Source organism: Artemia sp. Qi Xiang Cuo, chromosome 21 (assembly GCF_049724085.1).
Source record: "Artemia sp. Qi Xiang Cuo chromosome 21, ASM4972408v1, whole genome shotgun sequence".
In the NCBI taxonomy this organism is placed as follows: Eukaryota; Metazoa; Arthropoda; class Branchiopoda; order Anostraca; family Artemiidae; genus Artemia; species Artemia sp. Qi Xiang Cuo.
Genome location: NC_142814.1, coordinates 3,179,654 through 3,200,398, shown reverse-complemented (window position 1 = coordinate 3,200,398; position 20,745 = coordinate 3,179,654). Strand labels below are relative to the sequence as shown.

The window sequence follows — 20,745 nt, the reverse complement described above, 5'->3', positions numbered from 1 at the left end:
ACAGCCCCCCAACTTTAACTCCTCAAATGATCAGCCAGCAGTTAGTCAAACAATATTAATTAATAAAATGTAAAAAAACGCGCAGAAATTATTTGAAAAAAACTACGTTTTCTAAAGAGTTAAAGAGGCTGAGTCACAAGTTCGAACCTTAAAACGTACAGGGATTAGGAGGCGCAGTTGGGGGCTGCCACCCCCCAAACCCCCGCTTCCGTATATGAAAGGGGCTGCGCCCTCCACAACGCCTCGCTCTTTACGCTAAATTTTTTATTGTTTAAAAAAAAAGAGTTGTGAGAAAGTCAAACTTTAGCTTAAAGAGCGAGGTGTTGAGGAGGGCACAGCCTCGTTAATATACGGAAACGGGGGTTTGGGGGGAGGCAGCCCCCCAACTGCACCTCCTAATCCCTGTACGTTTTAAGGTTCGAACTTGTGACTCAGCCTCTTTAACTATTTAGAAAACGTAGTTTTTTTCAAATAATACAAAGATAGAACGATATTGAAACATTGGAAATGTTTCTGGAACTATTGGAAATGGAATTGGAACTATTGGAAATGATGAATGTTTATGATTATTATGCTTATCATAGTGAATGATTATATTCATTGCAATGGTGTTGACTTACAAAAAATCTACGTGTCTTCTACGTATTTCCTTTAATCGGCACCGGAAACGAGACACCGACACCAGAAAAAATTCCTTTAATCATTGGTCTCGTTATAAAGAAAGCGTGGTTGTAGTCGTAGTGTGCTTGGTTGTCGAAGAAACTCGGGAGAGTGCTCATTCAATTGCAAGTAAAGTTCTTTTTAAGGGTCAAAACTGACCAGAAGGCAGCCTGAAACCATTTTAATGCCGCATGTTCTCCTGGGCAACCATAAGCCCCAAACTGATTCGGAACGAATGTCATTTCTGTCGTTTTATTTTTGAATCTGCCATAATCCTGATTCCTGATCCTTAAATATTTATCTTAAAAGCAAAAAAAAAACAAAAAAAACTGAGCAGTTCTTAGAAAAAAGAAAAATTCACCCATAAATCCTTCTTCTCCCAGTTTCTGATACCCATTCACTCAAAAACGAACACAACATTATGTTTAAAAATCAATTTAAGGGAGAGGATAGATGGCGATAGGAGTATTTTTTTTAGCCCTACATACCAGGTTCGAAAGGTTAAATAAGTTCCCTTAGCACAAAATAACTAAGAATACAATATAAAATTTTATAACAATATAAAAAATAACAACTTACCTTATACCTAGCTTCGGCAATTTCTTTGTATTTTTTATTTCCTGCCTTTTTCAGTTCTTTTTCTTCTTGTTCTCGAAGTCGAATTGCGTCAAGTCTGTGTCTGTGTTCGAACTAAAATACATTTTATAAATTAGATACATCGGAACACATTAACATATATATATATATAAAATTTCGTAAATAACTCCTGAATAAAGTAACTCCCGAATTCATATATCTAACCTTATCTGTCAGTTGATCTGAAAGGGGTAGAATTAAGCTATCAAAAATATAACAATGTTTGTCTTATTAGAAAAGTGCTAGAAGGAAATAGGAGTTCAAATCTCTCTTGAACAACTCTCTCTTGAACAACTTTTTTCATCCTTCGTTGATATCCGGTACCAATTGGTTACTCATTGATGCATCTACCGTCTTTACTAATAACTATTTCAAATATTATGTTTAGTTTGTAACAAAAGGCGCTAGATATTGCAATCCTTTCTAATGAGCCCTTAAATAGCTCTGTATAATGTTCAAGTGCCCTGATAACAGTGATTTAAAATAAAAAAAGAGGATATGTCAATGCCTCCCATTCAATTAAAAGCATTTACCTCGCTTAAGTCAGGGCTAGAGGCTATAAAATGTAAAATATGGCATTCTCGTACATGCTAATCTTTTATATATATATATATATATATATATATATATATATATATATATATATATATATATATATATATATATCTTTTCAAATACTCTATTTTATTTGTTCGTTTGTCACGCTTGTGACCTTGTGACTCCAAAATAGGTTTTAAGAACATGAGAGCATACTCTTCGGCAGGGGTGCAGCTTGGGTTTTGAGTTTGGGGGGGGGGGGGAGGGGTATAAAGATTATACTGACAAAACCGTTCAGTGTGCCGAAAAATAATGACACATGAGCTAAATTAAACTAAAAACATAAGCTAAATTCCAGGGTGGAAATTCGAGGAGGGAGTTCTCCTCCTTAGCTGCACCCCCGCTCTTCAGTCTTGGGAGACTTTTACCCACTGGTAAATTTCTTTCTTCAGAATATTTTAGAACTTTTTATAAAGTTCTAATAAAATTAGAATTGAAAGTCGTTATAAAGTAGATTTGGAGCTTTGGGTTCATTGAGGTTAGATTAGAATTGGGGATTAAAAGTGAAAAAATAACGATGAAAATAACCTCCATCATTAGCAGTGATTTAGGAATTAAATAAATTGTTCGTGACGCAGTAGGAACCAAATTTCAGCAAAGTAATAATATTTCTTTAAATAGGCATTTGGGGGAGTACTAACTCAATGCTTCATCCGCAAATTTACATAAAAACAATTTAACAAATTACATTACAAAACCAATAGCCAATGCTAATGAACCCATAACAGAAAGACCTTGTAGATTAGCTACTAAAAAAAAAAAGAAATGCATTAAAAATATATTCATGATTTGTATTTATTTGATGAATTGCCTCGTTTCGTTTTGTTCTCTGGGACGTGTTGTTTTCTGGGAAATAATGATTCTGGGACTGTTTTAATTTCAGTTTTAACAATTACATGTTATTGTATGTCTTATTTTATTTACATGTGTGCTTTACTGAGGACGGCCCTTGCATATAGAGCTGAAATATTCATTTGAAGTTTAAAAAGATTTCAATTTCTTAGATATATTCGAAATTACCTTACCTGTTTGTTTTAATCATTAGAAGTGATGGTTAGAAATTAGAACTAAATTAGAGTTAGACGGAGAATTAGATTATTATTTGTTTTTTCCGCTACCCCTGGATTTTGAAGAATACTTGTTTGAGGGTACCTTCACTGGAAAATGCTTTTATTTGGTATCCTAAGTGAAATAATTTAAAAAATAACCCCCTCCCTCATAAATTTTGAAAATCAACTATCCCCCCCCCTTTATGTCTTTGAATTGACTATACTGAAACACACAGAACCAAAAGCAAACTAAATACTGGCATATCTAGTTCAGAAGAGAGGCCAACTCTTGATCCAGTAACTCTAGTTTTTTCTCATAATTTTGTATGGCCTCATCCCCAGCAAAGCACATTTTTAACAAGAATAGAAACTTATATATTATTCATATTATATATATTTGTTATAAAAATTAATATAACAAGAATAAAAATAAAAATTGACAATAAACACGTCTTTAATTATCTTTGTTATCAAAGATAATTAAAATTTAACAAAGATAACTGAAGATATCTTAAACTATTCGTTATTACAAATTACAAATAAATAAATGAATATATCCCACAATCGTCTTTAATCGTTTGAAATGTCTCACTGCAACCATCCACCTTATGTGTGACTGCTTCGCATTATAAATATTTTGCATTTACAAAAATATTGTTATTTACAATTAAAAAAAATGTATCTTAGCGCATTTCAGAATTACCTTTAATCTTTTGAAATGCCTCATTGCAATCATCCGTCTTACGTATGACTGTATTGTAACAATGGCCCAAATGCGATGTTGAATATTGCGCCGAATTAGTTTCCCGCGACATCGAGCCTAAAATCAAAACATAATATTAGAAAATTGGCAACACTGGAGATCAATAATACAGGTAATACAGAGGTATGAACTACGTATATATAGAGGGCCATTATTTGTTTCTTAATTGACCTATAGAATTAATTTTATGTTTCCGAAACCAAAAGACTTCGATTATAAATAAATCTAGATTAGTAGGAAACCCTTGTTATGAAAAAAGGGCGGAAAGAAACCTCACAATAACCCTATGCACTTGGCCTCTCATTTTCTGTATTAATTCTATTATTGGGAATAATGAAGCATTTTGACTTATACGGTAATAAAATTCGGCTTGAAAAGAGGTTACACGTAAATTCCCATAAAACTAAAAAGAATGGGACTTTTTGGGACTATCTTTATTATATTTTTTTTTTTCCACAAAATAAACTGATTTTCGAACATTGGTGTATTTTACAAGACCTACTGCCTTTCTATACCGAAAGAAATAATAGTTCCAAATAGGGATACGTCCTTTTATCATACAGTGAAACAAATACATACAAAAGTTTAAAAACACAGGAGTCCAAATACATAGTAGAGAAACTGATGATGATGACTGCCTATGTCATCAAAATATCTATAACTTTTGTATGTATTTGTTTCATTGTCCATAAAAAGGACATATCCCTATTTGGAACTCTTTGTTTCGTGATTTTAGAATATAAAACTACTCGGACCCACTGCCTTTCTATACCGAAACAAATAATAGTTCCAAATTTTACAAATTGTAGTGGCTATATACCTAGAAAGAATTATTTTCTGACTACAAACTATCCAAATACTTCAATCCCCCGGTAATTACCATTTTTTATATTTTTGTATAAACTTTATTATAACTTTATATTTATAACTGCATTTTTCATATACATTATCATATGAGTATATTTTATATACTCAAATACTTGGACTATCCGTCTTGGCTTTTCTCTGTCTACAATTAGCCATGTCTTGATGCAACCTATTCAACCTACTGCAAAATACTTGATAACTTTAATTCAAAATCAACGCCTAGAACTATTTTCCCATAGCTACTAACTGATAGTGCAATTTTGCCTCGATAGCATTTTTGCCGGGTTTTTTTTACCCATTTTTACCCGTTGATTTTGAATTAAAGTTAACATGTATTTTTCAGTAGGTTGAATAGGTTGCATCAAGACATGACTAATTGTAGACAGAGAAAAGCCAAGACAGATAGTCCAAGTATTTGAGTATATGAAATATACTCATATGAAAAATGTATATGAAAAATGCAGTTAAAAATATAAAGTTCAAAATTAACAGAAATGCATATGCACACACACAAATTCTGACGAATAGGACTCCAGATACTAATCTAAATATGTAAAAAAAAGAGTAAAATAAGCTTTAGATTTTCTTTAAAAATTTAAAGTTGCGAATTAGTAAATTCAATTTTTAAAAAAGGAAAATATTATTGGAAACATATAATATTTTTTTCTAGTAGTCAATTTTACTATGGCCTTTTAAAGTGCCCTTTAGAATTTTGTCTTTTGCTCTAGCAAAAGAAAAAGAAGGTTTTTCTACCAGAGCTAATGTGTTTTATGCGGACATGATCATATCGGCCGTAACAAAGATATTTTAAACTTCACCTGAATTCTGACAACATGTGCCCTGATGACCTGGAATCGTTGTGAGAGGACACGGGATCGAACCAAAGCTTGGAGGCGCATATAGCCAATGCGTATGCGGAGGTATTTCTGTTTCTGATTGTGTGCACGCCAGTTTTTCTGAATAACCACAGCTGCGGCCCGCATTTTCAGAAATCTGTAAGAAAAAATTACAATAAACATATTAATGTGTTTGAGAGTGATCGGTATGATTGAAAAGTAAGAAAATCTATTAATTAGAAGACCCATGTAGAGGTTCATAAGTACAGACCCACAAGTACATAAGACCCATAAGTACATAAGACCCATAAGTACATATGACCCATAAGTACATAAGACCGATAAGTACATAAGACCCATAAGTACATATGACCCATAAGTACATAAGACCGATAAGTACAGACCCATAAGTACATATGACCCATAAGTACATAAGACCCATAAGTACATATGACCCATAAGTACATAAGACCCATAAGTACATATGACCCATAAGTACATAAGACCGATAAGTACAGACCCATAAGTACATGAGACTATTAAGTACAGACCCAAGGTCTGTAATTTTGATTCACCGTATTCTTTCATCCATACGGGAGTTTCTTCCTTGCGGTTAACTTGAGAGCCGGATAGGGGGACTTCTTGAGGTTTACAGAAAAATAGTTATTTCGGTATATATGGTTTATAATCTTTTTTTATGAAACAGGCGTCAGGTGGTAGATTGTTTCTTTCTTCAGTATTATTCTCTCATTGTTATTGTTGAATCTCTTATTGTTTTTTGTTTTTTTTTTATAGTTTAGAGATGGCTACATGAGCCATATGGCCTATTGGCTTAGTTTCATTTTACATTTTATATTTATGTTAATAAATATTCTCTATCCTTCTCTTTCTCTGAAAAGAATATTTCATAGTTCATGTAAGATATCTTGCAACGTACTATTCTCAAGTACCAATCTTTGACATTGTTTTCCTGAAATTAGGTCAAAGGTATCATTGAAAAACACTTTTTTGAAGATTGTTTTGAAACTTCATAGTGGAAATGTCCATATCATACGCAGAGGATACTTCAAAAGCTTAATAAGTAATTTTGGTTTAAGTAAGATTAGGTACATTGTGTCTCAGGGCACTATACTTGTACAAGGCACAAGGCACTATACTTGTAACTAATGAATTCATTTTTTCTTGATTCTAAAATATGCCACGGGCATTCTTGATAAAGACCTTTTAAAGATTGGTTTGACACTTTAAAGAGATTAAATAAAAAAAAAACAATATTTTTTTACCTGAAAGTAAGGAGCGATATTAAAACGAACAGAAATTATTCCGTATATGAAAGGGGTTGTCCCCTCCTCAACGCCTCGCTCTTCACGCTAAAGTTTTTTATTGTTTTAAAAAATAGAGTTGTGAGAAAGAATCAAACTTTAGAGTACAGAGCGAGGTATTGAGGAGGGGACAGCACCTTTCATATACGGAATAATTTCTGTTCGTTTTAATTTTTAATGTCGCTCCTTACTTTCAGTTCAAAAAAATTATTTTTTTATTTAATTTCTGAATGTTTTTTAAATAATGCAGGTATTGATTTTGGCTCACCGTACATGAATAATAAAAAAAAAAAAACATTTGCACACTAGTTTTACTTTTTTTTTGTTAAATGGCTTTCTCGAAAGTTGTTTAATTTTATTTACGAGCGTTTTTATTAGTAATAAATATACGTAACTAACGAATTAACTTACGTAACGAACTTCTATATTCGTATATTTTTATACGAATAGTCAATACCCCGCTCTTTAAGCTAAAGTTCAAATTTTGTTCCAATTCTTTAAGAATGAACCGTTAATCACAAAGGCCGTTAATTAGAATAAATTGTTCTTATAAAAGTACTAAAGAAAAACTCTAGCGTAAAGAGCGAGGTATTGACTAGGGGGCGAACCGAAATATATACAAAACAATTTCTGTCCGTTCTTAAGTTTTGATGTAGCTCCTTACTTTCAGTCGAAAAACTTGTTTTTTCATTTAATTTCTGATCGTTTTTTAAATAATGATGGGAAATCCGGTGCCCCCTTCATAGCAATGTTCCTTCCCCCATGAAAACTTCTCCATAGAAGATTTTTCCACGTAACCCCCGACCCCTCCCCCCACTACCAGAAAAAAGAATCTGAAAACGTCTGTATATTTCCCAATAACCAATACTATATGTAAACATTGGGCAAAGTTCATAACTTGCACCCCTTCCCACAGGGACTGTGAGGGATTAATCATCCTCAAAGACATAATTATTATACTTTTCGACCATGCTGAACAAAATGGCTATCTCAAATTTTTTATCGGGTGACTTTGGGGAAAAAATGAGGGTGGGAGGGGGCCTAGTTGCCCTTAATTTTTTTGGTCACTTAAAAAGGGCACTAGAACTTTTAATTTCCATTTGAATGAGCCCCTCCCCCCCGTGATACTCTAGAACCACTGGGTCGATACGATCACCCCAGAGGGAAAAAAACAACAACAAATAAACACACATCCATGATCTTTCTTCTGGCAAAAAAATACAAAATTCCACATTTTTGCAGATAGGAGCTTGAAACCTCTACAGTAGGGTTCTCTGGTACGCTGAATCTGATGGTGTGATTTTCATTAAGGTTCTATGACTTTTAGGGGATGTTTTTACCTTTTTTCAAAAATAAAGCAAATTTTCTCAGGTGCGTAACTTTTGATAAGTAAGACTAAACTTGATGAAACTTATATATTTGAAATCAGCATAAAAATATGATTCTTTTGATGTATCTATTGGTATCAAAATTCCGTTTTTTAGAGTTTCGGTTACTATTGAGCCGGGTCGCTCCTTACTTACAGTTCGTTACTACAAACTGTTTGAAAATATAACTAGCATATTTAAAGGACAATTATAATGTTTATTAAATTAATTTTATTCAGTTAAGTGCAAATACAAGGTGTCTCTCAAGGCACAATATTTCAGCCGAAACTAGGGAGTTCTCTTGCAAGATTGGCTCTTTCATTTGACGATTTCAGAAGGATATATAAATTCAGTATAATTATTTCTTTGCCCAAAAACAAAAGCCTTTTTTGGTTAAAAACTAAAGTGTTACTTTCCAAGATTGGCACATGCAAGTAAAAATTCCAGAAATAAATGTAGAGCCATCCTCATGAGCCAACTGTTGGGGTACATAAATTTACATATATAAAATCAATATATAGAAAATTTATTTGTTGGTTTTGATTCAGAACTGTGTGAAATATTTATCAAACATATTAAAATGAGCTAAATTGTCATAAATAAATTTGAAAAACTGCTGCAAATGGTCATGATGAAAGCAATTAAGCTTCGTGCGTTCCTTGAATCATAGCCCTAAGTTTTTTCTGTGGACTATCAAAAAAAAAAAAAAAAAAAAAAAAAAAAAAAAAAAAAAAAAACAAACAGAAGCTTTTCTTTAATGTCATCTATAATTAGTTCCTTAAGTCTAACAATGGTGCTCAGACTCCCTATTTTCTTGACATATACCGCCAAAAATAACATCTGAAAGGTGAGGGTCAAAGAACCTGGACACCAGCCCGGAATATGCTTTGCTACAGAGATCCCTTTCAAGATCACACAATCTTCAAAGATCCCTTTCAGCTAATGTGATGACAAATTTTAGCTTGGGTAGCCCGCATCATCTTCTTGGAACCGGACCTTCATCATAAGGTGGGCTGAGAAACAGCCCGCCTCAACCTGTTTCTCATCCTGTTCCCACCCTCTCCCGCATTAGCCGCTGTACCCCCAGATATGAGAAAAATATGGTCCCCTACATTGATAAATTAACATTTTCCCTCTTTTTTTGTTTGCACAAGTGTTGTTATTCTTTGAATATTTTCGCACGTTTGCTTTCCTTTCTTCGTTTTAATGTCTTTTTAATTGGTATATATTTTTATATTCTATTGAATTTTACTTGTGTTTATTACGTTTGTTAATTTTTTTTGACGAACTTGACATTACGATAGTTTCAAATAATGATTATAAATTTGATCTACAATTCTGACAATTTACATTCTGCATATTTTTCCAGTATTTAGTGTACAGTTTTTTTTTTAATCTTTTTTTATGTTTTTGTCCTTTTTTGGTTGTTTGACCCCACCCTTCGGGATTGTGATAGCGATTTTCCTAAATCATTAGCTGATATATCTGTCTAATATTATTCTCCTCTACTGATCTGCACAGAGTATCTTGGATTTATACCTCTTGCGAGGCTCACCCTATCGAGAGGCTCGGCTGCAGAATTCATGTTGCATCCTAAGCAGCTTCGACTGTTTTTACTGGCTATAATCATATTCCCTAAGGTACCATACCTTAGTGCTGCTAAGTGCTGCATTTGTTTCTAAATTCTCGGCAAGGGCTTCTCATATTCGGACTACTCCATTAAAGGGTCCTTTATTTCGCGAACTGAGAGCAAAATTTGCCTGCCACTCGGAAACTCGTACCAAGAAAAACGCGATTAACGCGATTTTGAAAAACACGATTTTGAACACTCCTTTTTACAACGCTCCATAACCCAGTTAATAAAATTATGTTTGTTTAAGTCTTCGGTCATTATTGGTAGTGAACATAAGAGGTAGGATAATTTCGCTCGTAGGATTGGTTTCGCTGTCAGGAAAAGGGCTAAACGCAGCAATTAGGATAAAACAGAATTTAATGTTGCTAAGCAACAAAGGGCCGTGCAGTCCCCGCATGGACCATTCGAAACAGTGGGGAAAAATCCATTACGTGATGAAGACCTCCAAAATTTTGATTTCTTAAAAAACACAATGTCAGGTCGCGATTTCTTGAGCGAGCCTGTTATATACCTCTTTTATACATCGTTTAACAGAATAGTTGTTTACACTGGAGTTAATTTGCTGTCTACTTGTCTTCATGGACATTGATTATAATGTCTCCTGCGAAATAAATGTGATTAGGCATTGAATAGAGAGATATTACAAAAATTACGCGCGAGTTTCTTGTCACTGTCTGTTTTAAATACAGGGTATACTTAACAATAAACTTCCTATATGACAGTTAATACAAAATAATTACCTTCTTCTATGAACCCAGCCCCGAATGGCTTTTTGTAGTACCAGAATCTTTTTGGACAGAACACGGTCTCTCTCTTGTTCTAAAAATAGATCATGAGCGTCCTTGAGAAACACCTTTGAGTGGCCCAGTTGATAGTCTGCAGCGTTTCCAAATATTGCAGCACATATTTTTTTAGTTGCTTCACGACAATCACACTAAAAAAACAAGTTATTTATAATAGTATTTGAAAACAATCCTCCCAATAATCAAATTTTAGGATTCCCCCCGCTTGATCCCCCTTCTTGGCGGAATTTGTTGGTGAAGCTGGGTTATCGGATATATCAGCTGTAAGTTACTGAAGCCAATTTTTTTGTCGGTTTCAATCAAATCTAGTATCAGTTACAACGACGTGCCTTAGGTGCCTATGTGAGAATTCACTCCGGTGGAGGATGGAGAAATTTAAAACTTAATTAAAGCAAACTTTACGAGCAAAAAAAGTGAATTTATTTAACTAAGAAAGTAAGAAATGCATTTAACTAAATAAATTTCATGCCTCAGAAATAAGACCAATGTTCACAAAACTCCACAGAAAGTTGTCAGGGTCAAAATTATCGTGATTTTCACAACATTATAATATGCTTCGATTGCTTTCTTAACAAACATTTTAACATCCAGTTGATAGCTTCATATTGTTCTACTGGCTGACTACCCTCGTTTTTCTCGGCTATTTGATTTTATTTTTCACTTATTATTTTTTCTTCTTTGTTTCATACTTCATCATTTAAAAAAAACAGCAGGTACAACAATAGGAAATTTCCAAGACAGTGAAATTTTTTCAAACCTCAAATGAATATTTCGGCTCTATATCCAAGAACCGTCCTCAATAAGACACTTAAATAGATTTTAATTTTAAAGCACGATTTTTATTGTAAGTGGTATTTTATTTATATAAGTGTTTTGCTGAGGACGGCTCTTGGACATACACCCGAAATATTCATTTAAGTTTTGAACAAGTTTTATTGTCTTGGAAATTCCTTATTTTTTAACTGTTGTTTGTTTTTATGATGGAAAAGCAGTGTGGTCTTCGTCATTATTTAACAATCAATTTTTAAAGGCACGGCTTACCGCTTGGCTGTGCTAACACTTCTTTTTCTTTTCTTTTTTTTTGCCTCTTTTCTGTATTTCTTTTCTCTCCTTTTTCTGCTTTTTTTCGTCATTATTTATTTCATTATTTCAAACCTTCTTAAATTAAACATTTGCAGTCAGGGGAAATAGTCCAAATTATTGAGAAACTATTTTCTTTGAAAGTATACAAATTACAATGATTACTTATAATTAATTGAACTTATCAAATATTAAAACGGAAATACATGTCCCAGACAATTTAAAAGAGTGGTTCCCAACTGATTTTGTCCTACCTAGGCATTTCTAAAACCCTGATGCTCCCCTCGTGATATTTAAATTTTATTAATTTTAATTTTATTAAATATAAAATTAAATATTAATTATAAATTTTATTAAATTTAAATTTCACGTGTATTCACCTGAAGTAAGCTTAAAAGGCCATTAACCTGGTATCTGTGTACCGGGAGTAAAACACGATATATTTGAAATACTAAAATAAAGTTCCTTCTTAAATTCGGACTCTATAATTAAGCTAAATCTAGTTTCAAAAAGGAAAAAGTCCTTAATCGGCAAAGAAAAGAAACTGCAATCTTTGGATTTCGCTAAGACAGTGAGCAATAAGAAAAGTGCTACGCACAATATTTTTAAGGAAGTTTAAACGATAAGAACCGTGTGAACGCCTAAATCATCAAAAATATTTAAGATGTATTATTGGACGAGGGTTCGCGTCCTTGGGGCCCGTGAGCCAATGGCAGGCAGTCCCTAGAGCGCAGGACGAAAGAACTGCGTTTGGGAGTAGGGAAAATGTGTTTTTTAATTTTGAATAGGAAGTGAGATCTGAAACGTTTAGTACGAAATTATTTTGGTCACCATTTATTGTCTTTGAAGTGACCCATTGCTGTACAATTAAGCATGTAAGTTTAATAAATCTATTGTCTTTTTATAAGTGTTCGTTTCTCTTGTATGTCTGAATCTAGTCCGATAATGGGTAACTAGTTCGCCAGTCTCCAAGGTAAATGCTCCCAAAGGAATCTGATCTCCAAGTGGCGCTATAGGAGAAATCTCTATCGCCACGAGAAAGCCCCTTCCATTACCACAATTAATTCTTCAATGGTACAAATGGCGCGGTCGGAAATTGGAGGAAAACTGCGAACTAGTTAGGCCATTTAAACTTTGTAATTCAAATTTGATTTTCGGAGAGATACAGACATATAAATAAAGTGATTAGGCCTATAACCGCTAGGCTACGATAGGAAACCCCTTATATCTCATAGGAGATAATAGCCTCCCCAAAATAGGTTAAGTAAAATAATAAATTTGTTTTAATTTGATATAAACGCAAAAAAAAAAAATATTTAAATATTGTATATTGTAACAGAAATGGCTTTGTCAAAGGAGGAAGGTAAATGGACTTCGCTTTTAGCAGCTCTCGAATTAGCAAAACTTCGAGCAGCTTTGCTTGAACTTTGGCTATTAGAAATAAATTTGTATCCCCTCAAAGAGTTGGGTACAATATAAAAAATGGATAAAAGGCTCAATGAAGAATTGTAAAATGAGAAAAAAAAAATTAAAAAAAAAATAGTATTCAGTTTTTAACAAGTAGAAGCAAGTGTATAATTAGTAATTTTTTTAGTGTTAGTAATAAATGCAATGTAGTAGTGCCGTATATTACTAAATAATAAAGTATTTGTACCGTGAATTGAAAGAAGTAAATAAAAGATAATACATAAAGAAAAACAAAATCTAGCTGGACCGATGAAACGTTGGTAGAAACAGAAGAATTTTAGGCATAATAGTGGGTCTGCAAATGGGGTCTGTTATATTCCACCCCTGTTTCTTTTCCTTTCAGATAAATGACCTATTTTCGTTTCTTTAATTACATTTGTGACCCTTTTGGAAGAATACAAGTAAGGTATTTTCTACAAACTGTGTAGTATTTTCCGTAACCCAGGCAGGGTAGGAATAGAGCTACAAGGCGCCGTCATTATTATATCGACAGGGAGGGTTATTACCTCCAAGGAGAGAGTAGAAATTTTCTAGCCGTAACCCAAGGCGGGTACATTTGGCTTTAGAAAGTGGCCATTTGACCACTCGATCGCGTTACCATACCCTGAGACAGGGTATACTGTAAATAGGGTAGTACCAAACCCGATATTTGCAGAACCGTTGGGGTAAGAGCGGGAATCTCACTAACATTAGGGCCGACAAGGGGTTCTCCCATTCGAGTAAGTGGCATAGCAATCTTTTTGCGTCATTCGAGTAAGTGGCATAGCAATCTTTTTGCGTCATTCGAGTAAGTGGCATAGCAATCTTTTGCGTCATTCGAGTAAGTGGCATAGCAATCTTTTTGCGTCATTCGAGTAAGTGGCATAGCAATCTTTTGCGTCATTTTTGCCTTTAAAATTAGTGACCCTGCACATACACCCCAATAAGTGGTGCCAGCAGTAGCTAGCACTACGAACATTGGCGGCAGCGGCATAAGCACACATGCTAGAAAGCTTAGCAAAAGTCGCCGAAGGAAGCAAAAAAAGAAGAGTTGTTACCCAGCTGTGACTGGAACTCTGCATAAGGCGAGAAATTCTGCGAAAGAAACCGTTAATCACAGAAAATTGAGGCATAGGGATAGGTCTTAAAAGGGTCTCCTTTACCTACACAGATGACCTTCATGTGACTAATGGTGTTAGAAAAAATTCAAAGTCTAAAGTAGCTCCGCAAAATGAGTGAACAAGAAAATTTGAATTTTGAACCATGGCTGCTTTAGAGCCATGTAGATGTAAAACAAGCCAGTGTTCATGCTTGTATACAAAGAATAATTAAACATACATGAATATATTATTTTGGGTCGAGTGTCATTTGTATCGCTGGGGTCGACTCCCCTCGCACACGTTAGGTCCCCTAGTGGATAAATATCCGCGTTATTCGCGCTTCTTAATTTTATGGGTTATATGTAATGATGGCAAATATCAGACTTAACTTATTGCTTTTTTTATAAACAGATACCATTCAACACAATTAAGAAAGGGCGTCAAAAGTCTGCCCATTGTTCTTAAAAACTGCTTATTTGAAAATGTCAATTTTCTTTTTATGTTGTTCTATTTATTTAAGAGCGAGAGAGAATCAGCATATGTAGGTTTTATTTTTGTAGCTAGACTTAAGACATACCTTAGTACTTCAGTTTAATTAAATCTACGTTCAATGTTTTGTTACAACAAGCATCCTTGATTGCTATACTTCGCGCACCTTAGACTAAATTAGTCTATGTTACTAAGGATTTGATTAAGTTTTAGATGTCTTATTTTTGTTACTGTTATTCCTATGCCCTTTCAAAGGATAATAGAAAGGTTGGAACAGAAAATAACCAAAGGTAGGAAGCTCGTGGTCGACTGAGAACGACAAGTGGTGTTGGACCACGCCTTGTGGGAAACCTGGGAAGGAACTCAAGGCCCATTATTGTTTTTTGTAATTTTTTTTAAACGATCGTAGGAAGGGATATTTTTCAGTCCCTCAAGTACAAGAAATTAGTATTTTTATGCCAATCAGGGCCAATCAAAACAATACTTAAAGGTTGAATAGAAACTTCAGTGAGCTAAGTTTTCGTTTTTTGGATCAGAATGCTTTGAAAGAGAAACAGAGAGTTTACTTTCTTATAGCTCCGAGGCGAAAGAAAAAAAAAGAAGAGAAAAGTGTTTTAATTTCATTAGTTTATACCTATGACGTATACAATAACAGAGAGATCACTGTTCTATAGTTCTGTGACAAAAATGTTGTTTAATTTCATTGGTTTATCTATGAAAAATATTGTGCTCTAATTTTTGTGACAGATTTTCGCAAGTCAGTCACGTTATATCTTACCTACACTGACTCAGGTCCCCTCGAATTTTCTATGAAAATTCGACCCAGGTCCAAACAAAAATTGATGTCATCAAAAACAAAAAAAAAATTTTTTACTAATCGTTTAAGTTATACCAATAAGAAGACTGCAAGGTGATGACGGTGATATCTTTACTAATGTTTTTATATTTGGATTAAGTCGAGGCGAAATCTCTACAGCGAGCATAAGAGTTTTCTAAGATGTAGAATCCCTGCTGAAATTGCCTTCCATGTGAAGATTGAAAAAAAAATTTTTAATCAAAAATAAATCAAATATGCCTAACTTGACTTAAAAATTCGATAATCTGACACTATTCATAGCTAGAGCTTGATCTGAATCGTGTTTCGCTCTATTTTTAGGTTTTTAGTGTTTAACCATCCTTTTTTACTTGCAGTTTTGTTCATTTTTCTTGCTTAAAATATCAGTCAATTTCTTATTTAACTATTCTAATAATCAATTCGTACTCAATTTTTACTTTAATTATTTATTAAAATATAATATCTCAATAAGTTATTAATTAAAATTCAATTATATCAATTAAACTAATTAGAACCTGATAATTTATTTAAGTTAGACTAGGGCTTATGTTTAACTTGAAAAGACTGTGCTTCATTTAGCTACCAACGTTTATTTTTGTCAATTTTTTTTCCCCCGTTTCCCCCTATTTTAGTTTATGCGAAATTTATTTGAGCAACATGTATATTAAATTATCCAATTCTGATATAGTGACTAACAAAAAGATTTCCTCTTGAAACTTATATTTCTTCAACCCCATTATACCCGTACAAATTTCAGCCAGTTTTCAGTATATTTTGATAGAGCGAATTTGTTTTTATTAGCTGAAGTAAACACGACTAATTCGGAGCGTCGGGTATTTTGAAAATAAGTTTAGTTTTTAAACTATGCAATTCAGTAGGCTATACCCATATATCTGGCAGCTTTATAAAATCAAAAAAACAAAAAAACTACCAGTACATAAGCGTCTAATTATATGAAACATTTTATCTAAGTGCAGATTATAATTATTTTAGGCCTACACATTGCTCATTCATGTGCTTCTTACTCGAGTAATATATGTACCAATAGCAAACTATTGGTAACTATAACCAAACAACCTATTGGTACGTTTATATGTAGAATTTCACGACGGATGTGAAATTATATCTCAATAATAATATGGAAAATTTTAAAACCATTTGATCAGTTAAGATACATGGATTGAAACCCTGTGTATGTCCAATGGCGACTAAGTAAAACCCACAAGGAATTCCCTATTAATGTGAAGGTGTTTCTCGCTTAACGGATTCTAATAAGACTTTAATATAATATTTATTTATTTAGTGCTGAAGGATTTTCTGAAACAATAGCCTTTTAAAAAGATATTGATGTCAGTTCTTCATTATGCTTATATTCTTTGCCAAGCATTAACTGAAATCTACGGAGGCAAGCTTGGAAATCCTGCACCTAATGACCTTATTTGAAAAGTGAATATGAGGCACCAATGTGGACTTGCAATTACGGAAAAATCCCGAGACTAGGAACCTCTGCATTTCAGCCGTTAAACCCGACAACCACATGAGAACGTCTAAGCCAAGAAATAGGGAAGACATCAGAAAACGAGCGGGTATAGAGGTCTACACTAGTCCTTGTTACGTCTTGGTCCTTCAGTGTAGTATCGTTTGCGTTATACCGAGTGGTTACGACACTGCAACATGCGTTTCTTAAATGGCACGGACTTGTGTGAACAATGCAGGCATGAAAAATATCGTAAAAGTAGACCTCAAACTTAATAATGTAGGGTAAATTATGTTTATTTAATATCGATATTTTCGTTATCAAAACAAACCTGAAGAAATTTCTGTTTTAGATTTTCATTGTGAGTGCTAATATTAGTGTATTTATTTAATTCTGTCTCATAGCTAAGAAATTATAACCCAATTAATTCGTGAATTATTGTATGTGTATTTACTTCAGAGAACATGTGATTCTGCCGCGTTGTTTTTATTGCAGGAAAGTAAATGGACACCTTGGTCATTGAGTATTACAATAAGCTGCCCAGTACAGATACGACCCAGTAACGTCTATTTTATAATATCTCAACCAACGAAGAGTACCCACCATAACCCCAGGGAAGTTTCATAAAACCTCCCCCTAAGAAAACAACAGTGAACTCCAATCATCGTTTCATCGACCATGAACCATAGTATATATCAGGTAAAACTATCTTTGAACCTGAGTATCAAGTACTTTAACGAACCATATAATCGCTTAAATGCTGAGAAACCCATCGATCAGAACAAGATAAACGATATTTAACAATATTTGAAGTTAAATGACACTTAAAGACATTTGAAGATATTTGAAACTGAAATTAAAGACAATTTGAAGTTTAATTCTGAGAACTCCATCGATCAGCACATGATAAACGATATTTTAAGTTAAATGAAACTTAAAGACATTTGAAGATATTTGAATAATAAATTAAATAAAATTTTTATTTTAATTCAGATAAAACCATATATCATAAAACTATAATAGATATATGAATTTAAATTACAATGACTTGCGAATATTTTTTAAGACGAATTAATAGACTCATAGAAGTTTAACCATTATAACCCCATCAACCCGAACAAGATAAACACTCTATAAAGTTTAATGACACTAAAAGACATTTGAGGATAGTTGAAGCAGAAATTAAAGACAATTTGAACTTTAACTCTGAGAACACAATCGAGCAGTACAAGATAAACGATACTTAACGATATTTGAAGTTAGATGATAGTTGAAGAGGTTCGAAGTTGAATTTAAAGACTATATATTAAGAGAGTCACTATAATATGACGACAACCCGTTTCAAAAGGCACAAATGAACAATTTTACGCGAGAATACATTCTCTGTGTGCCTCAAAAATCCAAAAAATGATATGCTGAGAAGAAAAACACCAACACCTGTAGTGGGAAGAATCATTTCCCAGTTGACCGTTAGAACGATATTTAACGGTCATTTCCCAGTTGACTATTAGGAAAAACCTACCGTGTAAAGACAACTAGACTCAAACTGTTCCATGAAGAAACCATAACGTAAGTGCTTCGAAATTTTTGCCAGGACAAAAGGAGTGAAGGACCGTAATTTACAACAGAAGGGTGTAGTACACTAAGGACACGAAAGGTGATGAATAGATGTGAAGCTACATGTGTTACCTCCTAACAGCTTTGACAATTCAAAAATCTAAATAGTGAAAGTGTTTTAATGTCATCAGTGAATATGATGAACCAAATATTGTATGTTATAAATAATTTATTTGTGTAAAAAAATTATATTTTTTTTTAATAAGTCCTTGTGTTTATCTTATCGCTTCTTATTTTTTTCTCTGTTATTAAAATAGACAGCAAAAAAAAAAAAAGAGAAATATCTTACGAGTTTAATAGTACACCAATTATTGTAAATTTATACTTGATAATTTTTAGATATAGAAAAAGAAAAAAAAAAAAATCTTTAGTAAAGTATAAGAAAACTGCCAAAATATACAACAATTAAATTCTAGTACTATTTGTTATGTTGGTTTACTAAAATAATAAAAAAAATTGAAAAATTATAAAAATCCTGATGGGCAGTAACTAATGACGGGGCGTCATTATTTCATGGGAAGGGTGATATGTACCGGGAGTAAAACACGATATATTTGAAATACCAAAATAAAGTTCCTTCTTTAATTCAGACTCTATAATTAAGCTAAATCTAGTTTCAAAAAGGAAAACACCCTTAATCGGCAAAGAAAAGAAACTGCAATCTTTGGATTTCGCTAAGACAGTGAGCAATAAGAAAAGTGCTACGCACAATATTTTTAAGGAAGCTTAAACGATAAGAACAGTGTGACCGCCTTAATCATCAAAATATTTAAGATGGATTATTGGACGAGGGTTCGCGTTCTTGGGGCTCGTGAGACAATGGCAAACAGCCCCTCGAGCGCAGGACGAAAGAACTGAGTTTGGGAGTAGGGAAAATGTGTTTTTTAATTTGTAATAGGAAGAGAGAGCTGAAACGTTTAGTACGATATTATTTTGGTCACCATTATTGTCTTTGAAGTGACCCATTGCTGTACAACTAAGCATGTAAGTTTAATAAATCTATTGTCTTTTTATTAGTGTTCGTTTCTCTTGTATGTCTGAGTCTAGTCTGATAATGGGTAACTAGTTCGCCAGTCTCCAAGGTAAATGCTCCCAAAGGAATCTGATCTCCAAGTGGCGCTATAGGAGAAATCTCTATCGCCACGAGCAAATCTTTTCTATTACTACAAACAATTCTTCAATGGTACATCTGTTTTGGGTCAACTTCTAGGTATATTTTAAACTAACGAAAAATATTTTCTGAATGCAACACAATTTATACAATGTATAACGTCATTATAATACCACCATGTATCTTTTTTGTTCTTTAAATACATATGAATGTGACGTCATTCACATGAAAAATGTTTTTTTTTTTTTAATTAAGGCTCTAAAATGTAGTCATCCAACGGGTGCACGTCCTGTCCATGAGCCACCCAAAAATTGCCGTGCCCGACCAGCGGAGCCTGTGCCCCACGTTGGGAACCACGGGTTTAAAAGGAGAAAACCATTAAGCTGAACAGAGGAGTTAAGCTCAGAGGACGTCAGAATAGAGCGTTAAGAACAGAGGAATCATAAGAGAGGAGTGAGAATAGAGAGTTAAGAACAGAGGAATCATCAGAAAAATATTCAGTGTTGTCAATGCAGTGTTGTCAGATAACGGTATAATAAAAAAAGATTAAAAACATGACCAAAGGTTCACATAAAACAAATAAATATTTATATAATATAAAGGTAAGAGCTTATATAAATAGAAAACCGTTTAACGAAGAAAGGTTTTGTTTTCACTCATGATATCAAGTAAAAAAATAGCAAATAATCAAAATTTCAATCCAGGTTTTTTTTTTGGGGGGGGGGGATTTCTTATTACAAATTTAAAACTATCACATGCAACGCACAGGAGAAAACCACTAATCAGCAAATGGTGTTTTTCCGCGAATTCATTTCCACTCAATTTTCAAAAGATACCCTATGCAAAGATACCTTCGCCCGCTAATGATATAATAAATAAAATATGAAAAATATAAAAGTTTATACAAAATAAATAAATGTTTATACAATATTTGTGTTCAAAATAGGCAAATTTTTTTTTTGGGGGGGGGGGATTTCTTATTACAAATTTAAAACTATCACACGCAACGTAAATATATAAAAGTTTATATAAAAAGTACGTAAATATAAAAGTTTAT

At 33.3% G+C, this 20,745-nt stretch overlaps 1 protein-coding gene across 4 annotated transcripts in view; it reads right to left on the bottom strand.

Moving 5' to 3' along the window:
- The window catches only part of ck (unconventional myosin-VIIa ck), a 251,992-nt gene that overhangs the window by 71,831 nt on the left and 159,416 nt on the right, over positions 1-20,745 (bottom strand). For all 4 annotated transcript variants that reach the window (XM_089106554.1, XM_089106553.1, XM_089106552.1 and 1 more), the window contains 4 exons: positions 10,471-10,664; positions 5,391-5,565; positions 3,646-3,762; positions 1,240-1,350 (listed from right to left, as the gene is read on the bottom strand). In XM_089106554.1, the coding sequence (XP_088962680.1) occupies positions 1,240-1,350; positions 3,646-3,762; positions 5,391-5,565; positions 10,471-10,664 (597 nt within the window). The remainder of the gene's footprint in view (positions 1-1,239; positions 1,351-3,645; positions 3,763-5,390; positions 5,566-10,470; positions 10,665-20,745) is intronic.